This window comes from Heteronotia binoei, chromosome 6, assembly GCF_032191835.1.
Source record: "Heteronotia binoei isolate CCM8104 ecotype False Entrance Well chromosome 6, APGP_CSIRO_Hbin_v1, whole genome shotgun sequence".
NCBI classification, from domain to species: domain Eukaryota; kingdom Metazoa; phylum Chordata; class Lepidosauria; order Squamata; family Gekkonidae; genus Heteronotia; species Heteronotia binoei.
In genome coordinates, this window is record NC_083228.1 from 4,989,123 (window position 1) to 5,010,173 (window position 21,051).

General features: G+C 47.3%; 1 protein-coding gene across 1 annotated transcript in view; it reads left to right on the forward strand.

Annotated features, from left to right (window-relative positions):
- The window catches only part of ZCCHC24 (zinc finger CCHC-type containing 24), a 199,158-nt gene that overhangs the window by 167,900 nt on the left and 10,207 nt on the right, over window positions 1-21,051 (forward strand). Inside the window, exon 3 of the mRNA XM_060240781.1 lies at window positions 17,123-17,287. Within this exon, the coding sequence (XP_060096764.1) occupies window positions 17,123-17,287 (165 nt within the window). The remainder of the gene's footprint in view (window positions 1-17,122; window positions 17,288-21,051) is intronic.

Genomic DNA, 21,051 nt, shown 5'->3' on the forward strand with positions numbered 1-21,051 from the left:
GGGAGAGGCACTAGATGCTATACTAAAAATTTTGTGCCTCTACCTCAAAAATAGACCCCCCAGAGCCCCCAATACCCACGGATGAATTCCCTATTATTCCCTATGGGAATCGTTCTCCTTAGGGAATAATAGAGTGCCCAGTAGACATTTCCCTCCCCCCCACGTTTTCTAAAGGGGGGAGGGCCTCCAAACCAGGGAATCCCCTGCCCCCTCCCTCTCTCACACACACAAATACTTACCAGATCTTCTTCCGGAGAACTCTTGCTGTGAAAACGAAAGCAAAAGAAAGGGAGGGGCCGTTCTCCCAAGCCCTTCCTGCTTCCTGCCCAGCCTTAAAGGGGCATACATTTTACAAACGGCTCAGGAGCTCTATAATAACATGAAGCCTACAGGTATGTTCTCCCCCCCCCTCCACCCCCCACCCCCCGCTTCCCAATTTTTGAAGAGCGGGAGATGAGGCTGCGAACCCAGGGGTCTCCCGCCAGAGCGGGAGGTTTGGGAAGCCTATTTCCAACATCTATCCGACGCGAGACTCCCAGTCTCAGCACACACGCCTCTTGTGCCAGGCAGAGCAGTGGTGGGCAGTGGCAGCACACGTGCTGAGACTGGGAGCCTTGCTGCCACTGCACTCACCCTTGCCACTATTGGTGTTGGGGCAGCAGCAGTGTCTTGCCTGGGGCACTGGCCTTGGGCCGGCACCCTAGCGCTGCCACTGGGGCAGAGCAACTGCTAGTGAGGAACTGGTCTCAGTATCACAGTTCTATGACAGGGACAAAATTCTGCTATGTTAACCAAATATCCCAACAATCTCTGCTTTGCATTTCTTGTGTTTAGAAACTTAACTCACAGGGTTCTCTGAGTCAGTCTGTCTCTATTGTGGTGACATGTTTGTGGAATATTCTCTAGGGAGGCCTCTCGAGCCAAAACCATACTGGAGATTTGGGTAGCAAGCAAAAACTTATTTCAGCAAATGTTTGCTGTCTGGTTTAATTGACTTTCTTCCACCATTTTAATCCTGTTTTTAATATCTTGGCTTATTCTGTCACCAGAAAGGAAAGACCGCATGTTCATAAAAAAAATGAGGCCCGTGGTGCCATGAACCATTTGGAACACTTTTCCAAATAGAGGTGTGTCAACAAATGAGGGGGGAGGGTGTTGAAGTTGAATTGTGTAGCATCTGTTTTGCATGCAGAGGGTCCCGGGATCAAGTCCTGGCATCTCTATTTATTTCTTTATTTAGTACATTTTTATCCCATCCTTTCTCTGGGGCTCTCAGGTCAAAGCATAGTATTCTTCCTCCTCAGGTTTAGAACATAAGAACATAAGAGAAGCCATGTTGGATCAGGCCAACGGCCCATCAAGTCCAACACTCTGTGTCACACAGTGGTAAAAAATTGTATATACACACATACACTGTGGCTAATAGCCACTGATGGACCTGTGCTCCATATTTTTATCTAAACCCTTCTTGAAGGTGGCTATACTTGTGGCCGCCACCACCTCCTGTGGCAGTGAATTCCACATGTTAATCACCCTTTGGGTGAAGAAGTACTTCCTTTTATCCGTTTTAACCTGTCTGCTCAGCAATTTCATCGAATGCCCACGAGTTCTTGTATTGTGAGAAAGGGAGAAAAGTACTTCTTTCTCTACTTTCTCATTGCTCTCTCCCAGTAAGATTTGTGGGTATATAGTATCAGGTGGGCAGCCATGTTTGTCTGTAGCACTAGAACAAAATTTGAGTCCAGCAGCATGGCATAGCCCAATTTTGTCCATTGGATGGGAGACCACCAGCTGCGGCACTGCAGAGGACTACAGTGTTCAACCACCTCTGCTTCTCACTTGCCTCGAAACCCTTGCTAGAGTTACCATAAGTTGGTTCTGACTTGAAGGCATGTAGACCGCACCTTAAAGACTAACAAAGCTTCCCAGTGTATAAGCTTTCATAAGTCAAAGCTGATTTCTTTAGACTGTTCTCATTTGTGACTGACAAGGTGCGCTCTGACTCGTAAATGCTTATAACATGGGTACCACACTGAGGGCCCCTGGCTAGCAGTTCAAGTCCCCGGCTTATTCTTTTTTACTGATGTTAACGGGATAAGCATTGACTCATCCCCTTGGATGCAGATCTCTGGGTAGGGCACACCCAGTATCTCGCTGGCTATGTGTTTGCGTGGACCAAACTCTTTGGAAACCTAATACACTGCTTTATCCCAGGAGCGTTCAGGAGCAGAAGAAAAGATATACACATTTGCATTCCTGAGGGGTGTTGCTTTTACAAAGCCCAGCCTCAAAGCTAGTTAGGGTTGCGATTCCGCGAGTGGGTCCCTGGGAAAGAATTGTCCCAGGGAAGGGGAAAGACCTTTCATGATGTCGATCACTGCCAGTAAATTTGGCAACATTGCCCGTGAGACACCAGTAGGCCCTGCTTGGCTACCAACCAACAGGAAAAAAGTGGGGAGAGGGGGGATTAAACACTTCTGAAATCTCCTTATAGCCAAATTGTGGTTTTGGCAGGGAAAAAAGGAAAGGTGGGGGGGCATGATGTATTGCTATCGCTGGCATGTGCTACAGTTCCCAGAGTGTGAGGTTTGGGGCTTATTCTCTGTCATGTTGGCTGAGCTAGTTGCGCTGTGAATAATGAGGGAAGGCCACCTTTCTTCCCCCCTGTGGTCTTAAGCAGCGTTTGGAGAGGGACTCTGAGATGAAAGACATGGAAGGCCTCTCATAAGGGGCTTCCTTAAAGCAAGAAACAATTATGCTTGGAGAGGCAAAAAACCAAGGCGGAGCAGATATGGCTGCCAGATTTCATTCTTGTCTGGGATTGTGACTGTATGCATTGTAACAAGAAACAAAAGGGAGCCTCAGTGCTAGGCCAATGGTCCCACACAAGGGAAGCGGCAAGAAACCCACCCTGTGAACTACTAGGGTTGTCTGGACCATACTGGTCGCCCTGCCTCACAGAGTAGCGTGGAGTTGGGGATGTGCTACAAAGAGGGAGAACTCAAAATGATGAAGCGGAGAACATCCTTCTGAAAGGCAAAGCATGAAGGGGAGATGCGCAAAAGGCTGACCTCACTTTGAGCATGGGAAAGGCAGAAACATTTCTCCTTTTGCCCTAATGCCAGATCTGCAACTTGATCTGCAACACCCGCCCAACCAAGTGCTACAAATAATAGAATGGCCCAGAGACTGGGCAATTAATTAAGAAGGATCTTGCCTCTCCTGTTAAAGCAGTAGGCAGCCTCTGGCAAACCAGTTCATTGTTTTCTCAACCAGATCTGAAATGAAGGATTGACTTTAAGATTGACATGTATTTCGCCACCCAGTTCCAAAGACATCATGACACTTCAATCTTTCAAAGTGGGGGCCGAGATTTCTGCTGAATCTCCCCTTCCACTGCAGACATGCCCCTTTGCCATTCAGGAAGAACTGCTAACTCCCAGGAAAACAGTTCAAGGGGCTCAGTGGACTACAGTGGGTGGGGAAAGCCGGAAATTCCCACTTCCAAAAGTTGAGTTGGATATACATCATTGTCTTCCCATTCAGGTCCAGTGCATGGGAGTAGGCCAGGTAGGCTGCCGCCTTGGGTGCCAATTGACCGCGGGGGTGGAGGAAGGCGCCCCCTCGCCATCCCCATTTGCGCCAATGGAGCCACCTGGGAAGCGGCTGCCTGCACGCTTCTTCCTCCCTTCCGATTTGGAATGGAGGAAAAAGCATGTGGGCAGCAACTTCCCAGGCAGCTGAGTCCCTCTGAAGGGGGGGAGGGGCTGGGCAAGGGGTGAGCAAAAACGCTCAGCCCGCTCCTCGCCCAGCCCTCCCGCCCCCTTCAGAGGGAGTTGCCTGGGTCAGCAGAGCTCGCCAGTGCGATGTCACTTTTGGTGATGTCATCGTGCCCTGCGTGCTGCACGCAATTTAAGTCCTTGGGGGGGCGGGGTTCTGCCTGGGGTGGCAGAACCTTTAGCACCGGGCCTGTTCCCATTGTAATGACCATGAAGTGTTTTGAAAAGACTGAGTTTATTCTTCTTCTTAACTCAGTTTGAGACTTTTAAATTCGGTTTCTTTATTCCTGTGTTGACATCCAGTACATAATGGCTTGATACAAGAGATAGTGGACTAAGAGCAATTATTCCCAAAACATGGGCGATGATGCAACTCGTTTATTAGCCTTATGAGACTTCCCATCTGGTTGAAACCACAGCACAGCTGCAAGGGTCTCTGTGACTCCCCCCAGCTTCCCCAAGGGAGGATGGAGCCAAGCCAAAAAAGATGTATGCCGGCAAGTGCTGCAATAGTGCTGCTGAATTTTACAGCCCTCAAGTGACTGTGGGCTAGAAAAGGAGGAGACAACGCTTCATCTTTACACTAAACAATGCACTTTAAATCCCCTTTCAGTGCACTTTGCAACAGGATTTTACTGTGTAAAATGACAAAATTCACCTGCAAACAGTCACTGAAGTGGAGTGAAACCGCATTATCGAGAATGTGAAAGTGCCAATGTTTGCTGGCGTCCAGGTAGGGCCTGGAGTTCACCTGGAATTAAAACTGATCGCCAGAGTACAGAGACCAGTTTCTCCTGTAGGAAACTGCAGTTTTAGCGGGTGGACTGCCTGTTATCACAGGTCTGTTATGCATGCACAGCTTACCGCAGAGAATCCGGGCTATCAAGCAGTTAAGCTTGACTCTGAAATCTGTGCCTGCAGTATGCACCACTCTTTTTCTCCAGCGTATTTATTCTGCATCCCAGAATAAATACACCGAGCTCTGCGTTGCCTTCTTGTGCCACTGGGTTTGAACTGGGAAGCATGACAAGGCAGCCCAGCCAGGCTTGCTGTCCGTTCAGGGAGCTGATGGTTCCCAATAAGTCCAGCTTGGTGCTGTGTCCTCCTGCCACCTGGATGAAACCAAGTGGTGGGAAAGCACGGCACAGCTGGGCTTAGTGTGAGGACGGGGAACCGATGGCTCCCAACAGGTGCAGCGCAGTGGGGAGTCTTCTTTTTTAACGTGGCATGAGACTAGCGCTGGTCTCCTGACACTAGACTCATGCTGCTTTTCAAAAATTAAACTGTAGGTGGGGGAAGTGACCTATGAAAGGCGAGGACAAGGCGGGGGGGAATCTGAGATGCTCTTGACTTGCCTTCAGCTTGGAAATGAAGCAAGGGGGAAACTGCCACAAAACCACTCTCACAAAACCTGGGGAAACGGCAAATAGGAAGTGAATTGAACACTAGAGTTGCCAAGTCCAATTCAAGAAATATCTGGGGACTTTGGGGGTGGAGCCAGGAGACTTTGGGGGTGGAGCCAGGAGACATTGGGGTGGAGCCGAGATCAAGGCTATGACAAGCATAATTAAACTCTAAAGGGAGTTCTGGCCATCACATTTAAAGGGACAGCACATCTTTTCAATTCCTTCCTTCCATAGGAAATAATGGATAGGGGCACCTTCTTTTGGGGCTCATAGAATTGGACCCCCTGGTCCAATCTTTTTGAAACTTGGGAGGTATTTTGAGGAGAGACACTAGATGCTATACTGAAAATTTGGCACATCTACCCCAAAAAACAGCCCCCCCAGAGCCCCAGATACCCACGGATCAATTCTCCATGATTTTCTATGGGAATAAATCTCCACAGGGAATAACAGAGTTCCCAGCAGACATTTCCCTCCCCTCCCCCCGCTTTCTGACGACCCTGTAGCGGGGGGAGGGTCTCCAAACCGGGAGATCCCCTGCCCCCTCCTGGGGATTGGCAACCCTATTGAACACTGAAGGGAGGAAAGGAAAGGCAAAATGAGAAAGAAAACCCGGCTGGTATGCATGGTGAAAGCAAGGCAAAACACCTATGCATAAAAGGCCGCAGTCCCTGCTGAGCTCCCTGCATTCCTTGCACATTGCCCTCCCCAGGCACCAGCCCCAGCCCTACAGGAATTTCCCAAATCAGAATTGGCAACCCTGCTAGGCCCTTTCCCCTCCCCTCAGCAGCCCTGCTTTCTGAAGCGCCTTTCAGGGAAGACTGTTATGCTGCTTATTTTTGCTGGTCTGTCCCCGCCCAAGATTTTATTGGTGTGCATTATTGATGTTGGTGTGCATTAATGTTTGTGGTGGAAAGTGCCGTCAAGTTACCGCTGACTTATGGTTACTGATGACTTACGGTAGGGTTTTCTGCACGGTTACCAGGTCCGCACTGGCCACCAGCAAGCGATGGGAGAGTAGAGTTGCCAGATTCCAGTTGGAAAACTCCTGGAGGCTTGGGGATAAAGCCTGAAGTGGACAGAGGCCTCAGTGGGATACAATGCAGTAAAAACCACCCTCCAGAGTATCCATTTACTCAAATAGAATTGATCCATCTAAGCCTGGAGGTGAAGTGTAATTCCAGTGAATCCCCAGGACTCAACTGGAGGCTGGCATCCCTCGTTTTCAGGGCAAGAGGCAAGCAGAAGTAGTTTGCCGTTGCCTGCCTCTGCATAGCAATCCTGGACTTCCTTGGTGGTCTCCTATCTACGTACTCACCAGGGCTAGGGTTGCCAAGTCCAACCCCAGAAATATCTGGGGACTTTGGGGGTGGAGCCAGGAGACACTGGGGTGGAGCTAGAGGGGAGGGGGGGAAACGGCGCCGGGGAGCGTGGCAAGCCGCCCCGTTTCGGAGCTGGCGACGCCGTTGCGCAGCTGCCGCCTCTTCTCCACTCGCTGTGGCTGCTCCGCCGAGATGGGCTCAGCCTGAGCCCATCTCGGAGGAGCAGCCACGGCGAGCGGAGAAGAGGCGGCAGCGGCGCGGCGGCCTCGCCCGCTCCGCCTCTGGGGTGGAATCGGAGGGGGGGTGGAGGCGGGCCGGGGGCATGGCGAGCCGCGAGTCCGGGTCCTAGAAGGAGCGGGGGAAGAGGGTGGAAATCCTGGGGTCCCCCGTCAGGGCGGGAGGGTTGGGAAGCCTAACTAGGGCTGACCCTGCTTAGCTTCCAAGGTCTGAAGATGGATTTTTTTTTCCTCTCCCAAAAGTCTAGAGCTTAAGGGCACCCAATGAAGCTGATGGGCAGGAGGTTCAGACAGACAAAAGGAAATACTGTTTTACAAAAAGCAATGATCAAAATGTGGCATTCGCCGCAAGAGGATGTAGTGATGAACACAGGAATGAGGTTTTAGCTTGAAAAGGAGATAAGGTTCATGGTAGCCATGGTGGCTGAGGGAAACCTCCACGCTCAGCGGCACTAATCCTCTGAATCCCAGAGCCGGGAGGCAACCTCAGGGGAAGGCCTTGGCTTCTCTGCCCTGCTGCTGGCCCTCTAGAAAAACTAGTTGGCCGCTGTGTGAGACAAGATGCTGGATCACATGGGCTGCTGGCATGATTCAGCAGGGCTCTTCTGATGCTCTTACTTAGACAAGGTCTTATTTTCCTGACAATCCTGCCCAAAATTCTTTCCCCTGGTTCAGCTGTGCTGCCTGTCCCATCTTGCCCCTTACCGATATGGTGAATAAAGCTGTTTCTTCCTTTTTAAAAAATACTGTATTTTATAGGCACTGGAAATGGTAAGTTCTTTTTTGTTGTTGTTATCTATAGGTAGTGAAACAAGGGAAATCACCTAGTGTGTTCCATCTTCTGCTTTTGGCATTGGACCACATGTGCTGAATAGATTTCCCTAAAGTTCTCACATATACAACGCAGCACGATCTGTCACCATCAGCCTTGGAATGTCAGAACCTTGCCAGGTTCAGGTTTTTGTGCCAAACACACACCTGCTTTTCCTTCTACACAGTTTTAGCAATTTGGACCATACACCAAGACACCGCTGAAATTCCCAGAGGAAACCAGTCATTTCCCTGAAGTTGTGAACCCCTCCCCTCTGCTCGTGAAAAGCTTACATTTCTTCGGCAATCTTTCTGTCCCCTCCCCATAACAGAACGGTTGTCATATGAACGGGAAACAAAGAGGCCTTTGGCCTGTCTAGGCCGCTCTAGGTTACCATCAGCCTTTGAGAAAAGCCATTTATTCCCCACAGGCATCTAATGAACAGAAAGTGTGTGATAATTTTAGAAACGTTTCAACACATGCCTGAGTCTTATCTGGGAATCAGGAGAAGGGTTATTGGGAGAATGGGGCATTTGTTCATGTATCTACAGCCGGGAATGCCACCTTTACATGTCAGTTATAACAAAATATCAATTTGTAATTTGATCCCCAGTCTGAAGAAATGAAGCCAGAGCTTTTTAACAGTTCAGCTTCTGGCACTAAGTTAGTTGAAGCAACAGAGAGACCAAACAGTCTGAATTTTAGTTTAACCATCTCTCATCTGCTGGGACCAGCAGGCCAGTTCTGCAACGGTAAAGGAATCTCTTTGTCACGCTTATATTCGGAAGGGGATTTAAAAGATTTCATTTCAGAACATATTGGAATGAAACCCTCGTGCTCAGAAAGTGAGCGCTGACATTTACCAGGCAGGGGAGGGAGGCATATTGGAGGCAGGCGGGGAGCCAAGACAGGGAACATCTGTAACTGTTTATCTGCTTGCAATGCTAGAACTACCTCCTTTGAAAGGGATCCTAAGCGGGTCTCCTGGGAATCTTACTTAGGTCTGTTCAGTGGGGCAGACCCCCTGAAAAGGGGCCTATGGTAGTCATTGCATTAACAATTTGGGAAATACATTTAAGGTATTAAGTCAGAAAAAGCCAGAATGGGAAGTTGTATTTCATGGCAGGGTTGCCAACCTCCAGTTGGAGCCAGGTGATCTCCCACTATTACAACTGATCTCCAGGCAATAGAGATCAGTTCCCCTGGAGGAAAATGGCTGCCATGCCGGCTGGACTCTATGGCATTGTACCCTGTGAGGTCCCTCCCCTCCCAAACCCCATAGAGCTGGCAACCCCGTGTTGTGGGGAAATCCTGGCCTGTTCGTCCTTCGTACTCCCAAATGTTATGGTGGTCGTTGTTGGTAAGTGCCATGAAGTCACAGCCAACTTAGGAAGACCCCACAGCATTTTCAAGGCAAGAAGTGATCTGCTGCTGTTTGCCTCTGCATAGTGACCCTGGCTTTCTTTGGTGGTCTCCCATCCAAATACTAATCAGGGTGAAACCCTACTTAGCTTCTGAGATCTGCCAAGATTAGACTGGCCTGGCCATCCAGATCAGGGCATTAAAAAGCATCCACAGCATGAATCCCTGAAACTGCTTTATACTGAATCAGCCCCTTGGTCCATCCAAGTCAGTCTTGTCTGTCAGTGATTCTCCAGGGTCACAGGCAGAGGTTTCTCACATCACCTCTGCCAGATCTTTTAACTGGAGGTACTAGGGACTGAACCTGGGGCCTTCTGAATGCCAAGCAGATGCTCTACCAGTGAGCCACAGCCGGGAAGAACTTTTGTTTTATAGCTAGTTTCATATCTCAATATAGGCTTCCCAATCCCCAGGTCCCAGCGGGGGATCCCCCGATTTTACAGGCTTCCCCCCTCCCCCAGCGAGCTGGCCAGCGGGGGAAGCCCCACCCCCACAGCCATTATGCACCTCCACAAAAGATTCCCATAGGGAATGATGGGGAATTGATCTGTGCGTATCGGGGGCTCTGGGGGGGGGGCTGTTTTTTGAGGAAGAGGTGCCAAATTTTCAGTATAGCATCTAGTGCCTCTCCCCAAAATACCTTCCCAGTCTCAAAAGGATTGGACCATGGGGTCCAATTCTATGAGCCCCAAAAGAGGGTGCCCCTATCCTTCATTATTTTCTATGGAAGGAAGGCATTTTAAAAGGTGTGCTGTCCTTTTAAATGTGATAGCCAGAACTCCCTTGGAGTTCAATTATGCTTGTCACACCCTTGCTCCTGGCTCCGCCCCAATGTCTCCTGGCTCCACCCCCAAAGTCTCCTGGCTCCACCCCCAAAGTCCCCAGCTATTTCTTGAATTGGACTTGGCAACCCTATCTCAATATCCCTAAGTATAAAAGCAAATTTCAGCCTATTGTGGGTGGATTTTGTACTCAGCTGTGCAACTATCATGCTAGTTCTGCTACAATAAACAGTGCCACAACTCTCCAGCATTCAAAACCAAAGCAAAGAGCATAGTGGAATTCAGCTGAGGAACACTCCTCCGTTAGGTTTGCATCCTGGAATGTTTAGCAGCCTCAAAAGACAACAGCTTCACACAGTCAGTGCCACCAAGGGTGGTGATTCAGAATTTCCAGGAGTTGGATAAAGGAAGTGTATAAAGGAAGGTGAGGATTTTTTTGACAAAACGCATGAGGCGCTCTTGAAAGGACAAGAGGAGGGAGAGGAAACGGTATCTCAGCAATTAGAAGAGAACCCAACACAGGAGGAGGGTTCCTGGCAAAATGTAACCTGAAGGAGAAAGAAAATCATGAGATGTTCTGAGCCCCTGCTGCTCAGCAATAGGTTCCAGGATCTCCCCACAGTAACTGATTCTGAACCATTGGAACAAGGGCTACTTCCTCAGCCTCCATGAGGCTTGAACAAAGTTTCTCAGGATCCTGTGGATAAGAAGCCTGGAACTTCTGCTCCCCAATATAGGAAGAGGAAGGTGGTGGTGATTGGAGACTCCTTGCTCAGAGGGGTGGAGCCCAAAGTTTGCCGACCGGACTTGTCATCCCAAGAGGTCTGCTGTCTGCCGCATACACACATCCAGCATGTGACAGAAAGGATTGGAAGACTTATCAAGCCCACGGATTACTATCCTTTCTTGCTTATCCACGTGGGAACGAATGATACTGCCCGTCATAGCCCTGGACGTATTAGAAAAGACTATGTGGCTCTGGGTCAGAAGGTGAAGGAGCTGGGCGCACAGGTTGTGTTCTCGTCAGTGCTTCCTGTTGAAGGCCGTGGCTTAGGACGAGAAAGAAGAATACTTCAAATAAATGACTGGCTACGTCGATGGTGTCGTCAGGAAAGATTCGGATTTCTGGACCATGGCTTACGCTTTCGAGATGGTGGTCTTCTATTGGGAGATGGTTTGCACCTTACGGCGGTAGGGAAAAGGGTGTTTGGTAGCAGCCTTGCTAACCTAATAAGGAGGGCTTTAAAATAAATTGTATGGGGGAGCGAGACAATAATTCAAAGCCTCGTATGTTGCCGGAAACTGGGGATAAGAACATTAAAGATTTGCAAGGTAATGTTAACACTATGTAATGTTAATTTGCAGGCTTGAATGGAAACTAAGCCCTCGGGATGCATAAAATGTGGATTTCGATGTCTCTACACTAATGCACAGAGTATGGGTAACAAACAGGAGGAACTGGAAGTCCTAATACAGGAAGGAGACTATGACATAATAGGCCTTACTGAAACTTGGTGGGATGACACTCACAACTGGAATATTAGGATTCAGGGGTACAACATTTAAAAGGGACAGGCAAATGAGAAAGGGCAGAGGCGTAGCAGTATATGTGAAGGAGGTATATACTTGCGAGGAAATATGTAAATCGGAGCATGGCAGCTCAGTTGAGAGTCTCTGGGTAAAAATAAAAGGCATAAGAAACAACAGTGATATTATTGTGGGGGTCTGCTATAGACCATCAAGTCAGGCAAAGGACTTGGATGAGATACTTCTACAGCAGATTGCAAAGTTCTCCAAGAGAAGGGATACAGTGATCATGGGAGATTTCAATTACCTGGACTCTGCTAAAAATGAAAAGTCAAATAGATTCCTGACTTGTCTTGCAGACAACTTCCTTTTCCAGAAAGTGAAGATGGAAACAAGGAGATCTGTTATCTTGATTTTGATTCTCACCAACAAGGAAGAATTGATTGAAGAAGTGGAAATAGTGGGCACTATGGGCAGTAGTGACCATGTGATTTTGGAATTTACAGTCTTAGGGAAGGGAAAAGCTATACGTAGTCAGACTTAGAGGTTGGACTTCAGAAATGCAAACTTCAACAAACTTAAAACTATGCTGGGTAAAATCCCATGATCAGAAATACTTAGGAGGAAGGGGGTTCAGGAGGGGTGGGAGTTTCTTAAAAGCGAAATACTGAAAGCGCAATCACAGATGATTCCTATGAGAAGAAAAAATGGAAAACGCCTAAAGAAGCCAAAGTGGCTCCATAAACAGCTCTCTAAAGACTTGAGAAATAAAAAAGACTCCTTTAGGAACTGGAAGGAGGGCCTTATAACCAAGGATGAATATATACAAATCACCAGTGCTTGTAGAGAAAAAGTCAGAAAAGCTAAAGCTCAGTATGAGCTTAGGCTGGCCAAAGAGGCTAAAAACAACAAAAAAAAGGGTTCTTTTCTTATGTTCAGAGTAAGAAAAAGAGCAAGGACATGGTAGGCCCATTGTGAGGGAAAGAAAGTGAAAATGTAACAGGTAATGAAGAGAGGGCGGAACTGCTCAATTCCTACTTTTCCTCAGTCTTCTCTTCTGAGGGAAATAGTGCTCAACATGGCAAAAACAGAACATATAAGGAGGGTATGAAGTTCCAACCTAGGATCAGCATAGGGGTAGTACATAAACATCTAGTTTCTTTAAATGAAACAAAGTCCTCCGGGCCAGATGAATTGCATCCAAAGGTTCTAAAAGAGCTTGCGGGTGTAATTTCTGAGCCTCTGGCTATTATTTTTGAGAATTCTTGGAGAACAGGAGAGGTGCCAGAAAATTGGAGGTGGGCGAATGTTGTCCCCATCTTCAAGAAGGGGAAAAAAGACGATTTGGGTAACTACCGACTCATCAGCTTGACATCTATACCTGGAAAAGTTTTAGAACAAATCATCAAACAGTCGGTCCTGGAACATTTAGAAAGAATGGATGTGATTACTAAGAGCCAGCATGGTTTTCTCAAGAACAAGTCATGTCAGACTAATCTGATCTCTTTTTTCAAGAAAGTGACTACCTTGCTAGATCAGGGGAATGCTGTAGACATCATTTATCTTGATTTCAGTAAGGCTTTTCCTCCTCTTCTGAGGGAAACGGTGCTCAATATGGCAAAAACAGAACATATAAGGAGGGTATGAAGTTCCAACCTAGGATCAGCATAGCAGTAGTACATAAACACCTAGTTTCTTTAAATGAAACTAAGTCCTCAGGGCCAGATGAATTGCATCCAAGGGTTCTAAAAGAGCTTGCAGATGTAATTTCTGAGCCTCTGGCTATTATTTTTGAGAATTCTTGGAGAACAGGAGAAGATTGGAGGCGGGCGAATGTTGTCCCCATCTTCAAGAAGGGGAAAAAAGAGGATCCAGGTAACTACTGACCCCTCAGCTTGACGTCTATACCTGGAAAAGTTTTAAAACAAATCATCAAACAGTCGGTCCTGGAACAATTAGAAAGAATGGATGTGATTACTAAGAGCTAGCATGGGTTTCTCAAGAACAAGTCATATCAGACTAACCTGATCTCTTTTTTTGAGAAAGTAACTACCTTGCTATATCAGGGGAATGCTGTAAACATCATTTATCTTGATTTCAGTAAGGCTTTTGATAAGGTTCCACATACTATCCTTGTTGAGAAGTTGGTAAAATGTGGTTTGGATCCTGTTACCGTTCGGTGGATCTGTAACTGGTTGACAGATTGCACCCAAAGAGTACTTTTGAATCCTCTTGTAACTCTCATCCTCTTGGAGAGGAGTGACAAGTGGAGTGCCTCAAGGATCTGTCCTGGGACCTGTTTTGTTCAACATCTTTATCAATGATTTGGATGAAGGAATTTCATTAAATTTGCAAATGATACGAAATTGGGAGGGGTCGCAAACACAGAAGAAGACAAAAACAGGATATAGGATGACCTTGACAGGCTGGAAAACTGGGCTAACGCCAATAAAATGAATTTTTACAGGGATAAATGTAAAGTTCTGCATTTAGGTAGGAAAAATCCAATGTATGGTTATAGGATGAGCGAGACTTGTCTTAGCAGTAGTATGTGCGAAAAGGATCTAGGGGTCTTAGTGGATCATACGCTGAAAATGAGTCAACAGTGTGATGTGATGGCTAAAAAGGCAAATGCAATTTGGGCTGTATCAACAGAAGTATAGTGTCCAGATAACGTGATGTGATGGTATTGCTTTACTCTGCTCTGGTAAGACCTCACCTGGAGTATTGTGTTCAGTTTGGGGCACCGCATTTTAAGAAGGATATAGACAAGCTGGAACGGGTCCAGAGGAGGGCGACAAAGATGGTGAGGGGTCTGGAGACCAAGTCCTATGAGGAAAGGTTGAAGGAGCTGGGGATGTTTAGCCTGGAGAGGAGGCAGCTGAGAGGAGATATGATCACCATCTTCAAGTACTTGAAGGGCTGTCATTTAGAGGATGGTGTGGAATTGTTTTCTGTGGCCCCAGAAGGTAGGACCAGATCCAATGGGTTGAAATTAAATCAAAAGAGTTTCCGGCTCAACATTAGGAAGAACTTCCTGACCGTTAGAGTGATTCCTCAGTGCAACAGGCTTCCTCAGGAGGTGGTGGGCTTTCCTTCCTTGGAGGTTTTTAAACAGAGGCTAGATGGCCATCTGACAGCGATGAAGATCCTGTGAATTTAGGGGGAGGTGTTTGTGAGTTTCCTGCATTGTGCAGGGGGTTGGACTCGATGACCCTAGAGGTCCCTTCCAACTCTATGATTCTATAATTTTCATAAGCAAATCACTTTCATCCCTACCAGTGTAGCTCTTCTCTCCTCCATTTTATCTTTGCAAGGCTCATTCTTCCCAAATGTAGCACTTTGCCTTCTCCAACCGGAGGGGTTGGCAGCCATTTACTATATGGAAGGAGGCTGAGGAACATACTTGGAATATAAGCTAATAAACCCATTATGAATGGACTTGGCTTCTTATGGGAGGGGGAAGCAGCTCCGCCTTTTCCCTCAAATTTGTGTATTTGGTCCCATAGAACTCCGTGGGGGGTAGGGTTGCCAGCCCCCAGGTGGGGCCTGGAGAACTCTTGCTTTTACAATTCATCTCCAGCTGGCAGAGATCAGCTCCCCTGGAGAAAATGGCTGCTTTGAAGGGCGGGCTCTATAGCATTGTACCCTGCTGAAGCCCCTCCCCTCCCCTCTCCTGGATCCACCCCCAAAGTCTCCAGGAATTTTCAACACAGACCTGGCAACCCTGGTGAGGGGTGGGCTGTTGCTAACTGAGACATACTGAAATTTTTTAAGATTGGGGGTGGAGGAGGCTTTTAAAATGCACACCTTGAACTTGATTCAGTATTCAACTGGGAGCCAGAGCAGCTGGCGGAACACAGGTTATCTGAGGGCTCTTAATGGTGTGCACCTTTGAGGACATGCTCATTCTGGACCATCTGAAGTTTCCTGATCAGTCTCAAGTTTTCCCTGCATAAAATGAATAGCAGTAGTCCAGCCTAGAGGTGACCATGGCATTCTCATTGTGGGAGAGAGGTCAGGAACCAGTTGCCGGATCTGATAAAGGTGGGAAGATGCTGATCTGGTGACATTCTGGAGAACCGTGTGTGCTGCTGCGTACTTCTTGGAGGAAGAGAGGGATAAAAATGTGTTTGATATAATGGTACAAAACTTCATGTTCTGATCTGACTGGGTTCATGTCCAGATCCTACTGATATTTTCTTCTTTTTGTTTTTGGGTTCTAATAGTTTACCCACTATTGTAAGTGGGTGACCATGTGGGTAACCCCTGAGGAACTGTGAGGGAACTCTCTCTTCCTGATACCCCATCTTCCCTCTCTGCCTTCTCATCAGGGACACCGAGGCAGCTAACAGATTAAAAACATATGTGATAAAAACACATCTCAAAAACCATTAAACACTTCATTGAAACAATTAGAGCCAAGGCATATTATACCTAAAAACAATGATTAAAACATAGCGGAGTGTGGAGGGGTCACTATGGGAATGCCAACCAAAACAAAAAAGTGTTCACCCACTGGGGACAGGCAAATCTCAAGGGGGGGGGGGAGTTCCAGAGTTTTAGTTCCGTGACTGAGAAGGCGCTCTCTGTCATGGGCTGAGGCCAGGTCAGGCAAAGTCCAGGGGCAGTCCAAGGTCTGTAGCTGGTGAGCAAAGGGGGTCCAAGGCACCAAAACCGAATCACAGTCCAGGTATCACAGGTCAGAGGTTCAGAAGCCAAAGTCAGGGGGTCCAGAAGTCAAAGCCAAAGTCAGGGGGTCCAGAAGCCAAAGTCAAAAGCCAAAGTGGCTGCTAGAACGTCAGGTAGGTGACTAGTTGCTTCCACAAAGCCTCCTCCCAAAGCCCACAGCTATATAGCCCTCTGCTGTATGTTGCCCATTTGGGCTAATTGCTGGCTAAGAGAGGCAGCCAGGATCCTGCTGAGACTCAAGCATCCTCACTCCTAGAAGGGCCAGAATCCTTTCAAAACTCAGCACTCAGGGAGCGTCTTGCTCGTGAGCGTGCCGCCCTCCTCCGATCCCTGAGGTCCTGACGAAGGCGGTCACGCACACAAGCCACCTCAGAGGGCGAGGCAGGGGGGCTTGGATCTTCTCCAGCAGGAGGCAGGGGCACTGGTGCAGGTGGCAGGGGCACAGTTTCTTCTGCAGGCTCAGCTTCTTCTGCAGGGTCTCCAGTACCCATGACATTCTCCTGGCTTCCCATCTGCTCAGTCTCCTAAAATGTGCTCAAAAATGGCTGTGGTGTGGAGAGTAAATCCCAAAAAATCGCACCAGGAGTAAGGTCCGAGTGTCAGACTACGATTTTGGAGACCTTTGTTGGAATGTCCAGTTCTGCCATTTAAGCTTACTGGGTGACCTTGGGCCACCCAAGCTGCCTTCCAAATGGTCTTGTGAGGATCAAATGGAGGAAAGGAGAAGCTTGTAAACTGCTTTGGGGAGAAAGAGGGGGTATAGATATCTAAATAAAATGAAATAAATGCTTAGTAGGATTTTTTGATCTTTTCCTCTCCTTTAACTGGTGATCCCCATCATCTCACACTAGTGTGGTGTAGTGCTTAAGAGTGTCAGACTAGTATCGGGCTCGAATCCCCATTCATGCCATGGAAGTTTGCTGGGTGCCATTGAACCAATCACACACTCTCAACCTAACCTACTTCACAGGGTTGTTGTGGGGATAACACATAGGAAAGGAGAATGCTGGAAGCTGCTTGGGGAGAATGGCAAAATACAAATGAATTAAATAAAATTAAAATCAGAAATCGCTATTAAAAATCCTGGATTATAGATTGTCTTATCCTAACAGATGTGTGTGTTTTTCTTCTCTTTCATATTTTAGGCCCGTCCAAAGGGGGAAGGCCTGACACCATACCAGGGGAAGAAACGCTGCTTTGGTGAATACAAATGTCCCAAATGCAAGAGAAAATGGATGAGCGGGAATTCTTGGGCCAACATGGGACAAGAGTGTATCAAGTGCCACATTAACGTCTATCCTCACAAGCAGGTAGGGCTGTTGTAGCAGGAACTTTGAATGGTTAAATGTGTAAAGAGGAGGAAGTGGAAACCTGAGCTGATATCTGACAGAATACCCAGGCTGTGATGGATCAAGGTGAAAGACTACTGCTAACTGTGCATGAGACCAATGCAAACTGTTTGGGCGTTTTCGCACTGACCTTAATCGGCAGCGACGTCCCTCTTCACCGTGCAGGATCTGCGCGGATATCGCACCAATTGCTGCGGAGCACCCGGAAGAGCCGCAAAGTCCTGCGGCTTTTGCGGCGCAAATGGAAACCGCCAAAAACCAGTTTCCATTTGCGCCGCAAAAGCCGCGGGACTTTGCGGCTCTTCCGGGTGCTCCGCAGCAATTGGTGCGAAATCCGTGCAGATCCTGCGCGGTGAAGAGGGGCGTCGCTGCCGATTAAGGTCAGTGCGAAAACGCCCTCTGTGTTATATGCAATTAGGGTTGCCAGACCCCCAGGTGGAGGCCGCTGCCAGGTCCAGCAGAGGGGGGGACTTACCCCCAAAAGATGGAGATCCAGCCAATGTGCAGTGGCGTGTTTACATCACTGCCCATGTGACCCAGAAGTGACACCATAACATCCAAGGCAACACTGTGGCGTTTGGGCAATAATTCTATGGTTGAAACCAAATTTACCATAGAGTTTTTGCCCAACCACAGAGTTTTACCATAGAGTTTCAGCCCGATGTCCCGGGAGTGATTATTTCTCTTCTGGATCACATGGGCGGGTGCTGTAGAAATATTGCTAGATGTTGGATGGGCCTCCCTGCTGCTCCTGATAAATCCCCTCTTCCCTCGCCAGTTCCCCCTGGCAACTCTAGGAATTAACAACCTCCAAAATGTCCTGTCAATAATAGTCTTGCTCAGATCTGGCAAACTGAGGGCTGTGGCTTGCTTGATTGAGTCAATCCATCTCATGTTGGGTTTTCCACTTTTCCTGCTGCCATCAACACGATTGTCAGTGGGTGTGGTTGTTAAGCCAAATGCCCTCAAAACGAGGTTGGGGAATTAGTTAGGTGGACACCCGGCTTAATAGGAATCTTTTTACCAAATGTATACCAGGCTCAACCATCCAGATAGTAAATGCTCAATAAAAGGACTCTAATTTAATAAAATCAATTGTAATTTATTTGGAATAATAGTTCTTTCACACAAGACAAAATACAAAACAATCACACATTCACACAGGTCTAGGAAATATAGATAGATCGATAGGGGAACATATATGGATAAACAAACAGGGCGATATTTACCATCGTAGTCTTCCAGGAAGGTTCCAATGGCGACTTAAGAGGACAGGGGAAATGGACCCAAAACTGTGGCCAGAATTGGGGATGGATCTAGACAGCGGAACTGGGATACTGTTAGATGCACACATGAGTGGAGTTGGGTCAGAGGTTAAATAGGCTCTCTTAGACCCTCAAGGGCTGGGAGGTCTTGGGGAGGAGCAGGGAGAGGCTCTATGATGACCAAGGAGGGCTGAACATTCGCAGAGCCAATGGTGAGTCCCTTGCTGACACCTAATTGGATGCCAGTTTGGGCCAATGAACTTCACCTTAGTCCGGTGAACCTGGAAATTTCCAAGCTGCAATGCTGCCTGGGGCGGCTCCAAGGTATTAGACTGGGGTGAGAAATGGGAATGGCTGGATACTTAAGGTTAAATGGGATTATCTGGGAAGGTGACAATAGGGAATCAAATACTGGCCTAGGTATCACCCGGGTTAGACAAAAGACTTGGTTGAGACAGGAGATGGTTTTCCTCTTCCTTATCTTCTTCCTGGCAGGATCCATTGTCTAGGGTATTTCCAGACAATCAGGACTAACAGTTGAGCTATTAATCCATTCATGGGGCAAATGGGTTGCTTGCAGGCTCAGGGTGTGTACGTGTGACTTTCCCACTAAGAAGGAATGAGTCCAGCCTGGCAGGGTATGCTTGGATCGGGAAAGCAAGATGGATTCTGGTGGTGTTAAGCCTTTGGTTCATGGAGACAGGCTGGAAACATGGTGGCCTGGCTTCTTCCACTGCAGCGGCCAAGACTGGGCACACAAGGAGCAGCTGGAGCATGTCTGTAGTTCTGGCTAACACCCTTCAGAGATGTAGAATGCTGCTGCAAAGCTGAGGCTTATAGTATCCACATAAACCTTAGAAACTGTAAGCAAAGTCCACTTCTTAGAGCAGATGTGTGAGAGTCATACTCCAGGCACCCTGGCAACCATACTGGTGATCATGATGTCCATATGTATGAAAAGTAGGGGGCTTTTCCTCACATGGTCTAATATGCAAATGACTTCCTGCTGGGCTTTTCCAACAAAAAGCCCTACGTGAAACAATGGTGATGTCAGTGGGTGTGGCCTGATATGCAAATGAGTTCGTGATGGGCTTTTTCTATCATAAAAGCCCTGGTTCCAAGTATTCTTATACCCTGCCTTTCAGGGCTACCAAGGCAGCTAGCAGATTAAAAACAACACAATCAAACGTCTTAAAAACCATTTAAACCAACTAAAATACATCATAAAAACCAAGGTAAATGGCACGTTCAAGTGGGTCAACTGAGGGAGTGCCAGATGAAACAAAAAATTCTTCACCTCCTGATGAAAGATTGCACCAGGGGAGGACAGTTGAGTCTTTCTGGGAAGAGAGTTCCAGGGTTTTGGTGCCCTGACCAAAAAGGCCGCCCACCTAATCTCAGGAGGCAGGAGCATCCAAAGCTGAGTCCCTGAAGATGGCCATAATGTTCAGACAAGTTCATTAGGGAGCAGGGGGTCCTCTGGGTATTTATAAATTTAAAGTGTACAAATAGTTTTTTAAACACGAATACCTGATACCTCCTTTTCTTAAATTCTACGTTAATATGCTTTTGTATTGCTTAAAAGAGCTCTCCCTGTGTTGGAGACATTTAAACTCAAATCACTGATGAGGGCATTCAGTTCTGCCCCCCATTTACTTTCACTTAGACCCCAATGTCTTTTTAGAGAACTATAAAAAGAGGTGGGAACTGAAACACCACAAAACAACCCCTTTACTATGGAAAAATCATCATCTATGAAGTAGTATATATGATTAACATTTATATACTTCTTTGGAGTCTGGGATGATCCCACAGGCATACGTGTTGCTGTGTTAGCTGACTTCATCCTCGTAATGTGAGCCATGTGATCTTGTACTAATAACCACCCATTCATTTGGCACCACCCACTTTTTAGCCTAACCCTCCCACCCCCTTCCTCTAGCCAGTATTTCCTACTGTCAGATAGCCATCCTTTTACAAATTAACGTTGATGGTTTTCTTTCCAGCTGTGCTCCTGAGAAAGAATATTCATTTTTTGGAATTCAGTGCTGCTCTCAGTACAAAAAGCAATCCTTAGGGTAGCTTAAGAGGCAGAGGAAACATTTAGAATAGGTAACCATAATGCACAGCAATTGTTTTTCAACATTCTATCACTATAGTGACTGAATATTGTCATTGAGCTATTCGGTGTAGCCCCAAAATATAGTCCCCCTCAACCCTGCCACAATACAATATTTGTGTGTGTGTGTGTGTGTGTGTGTGTGTGTGTGAGAGAGAGAGAGAGAGAGAGAGAGAGACAACCTCTGGTGACTGACCTGGAGGATATTCAGAGAGGTGACTGAATAAAACCTGCCCCCATTTCCCAACTGCTGGTATTTCAAGGTCTCCCATCCAAATATTTGCTAACGTTGACCCTGCTGGCTTCCGAGATCTGACAAGATTGGGCTTGCCTGGGCTATC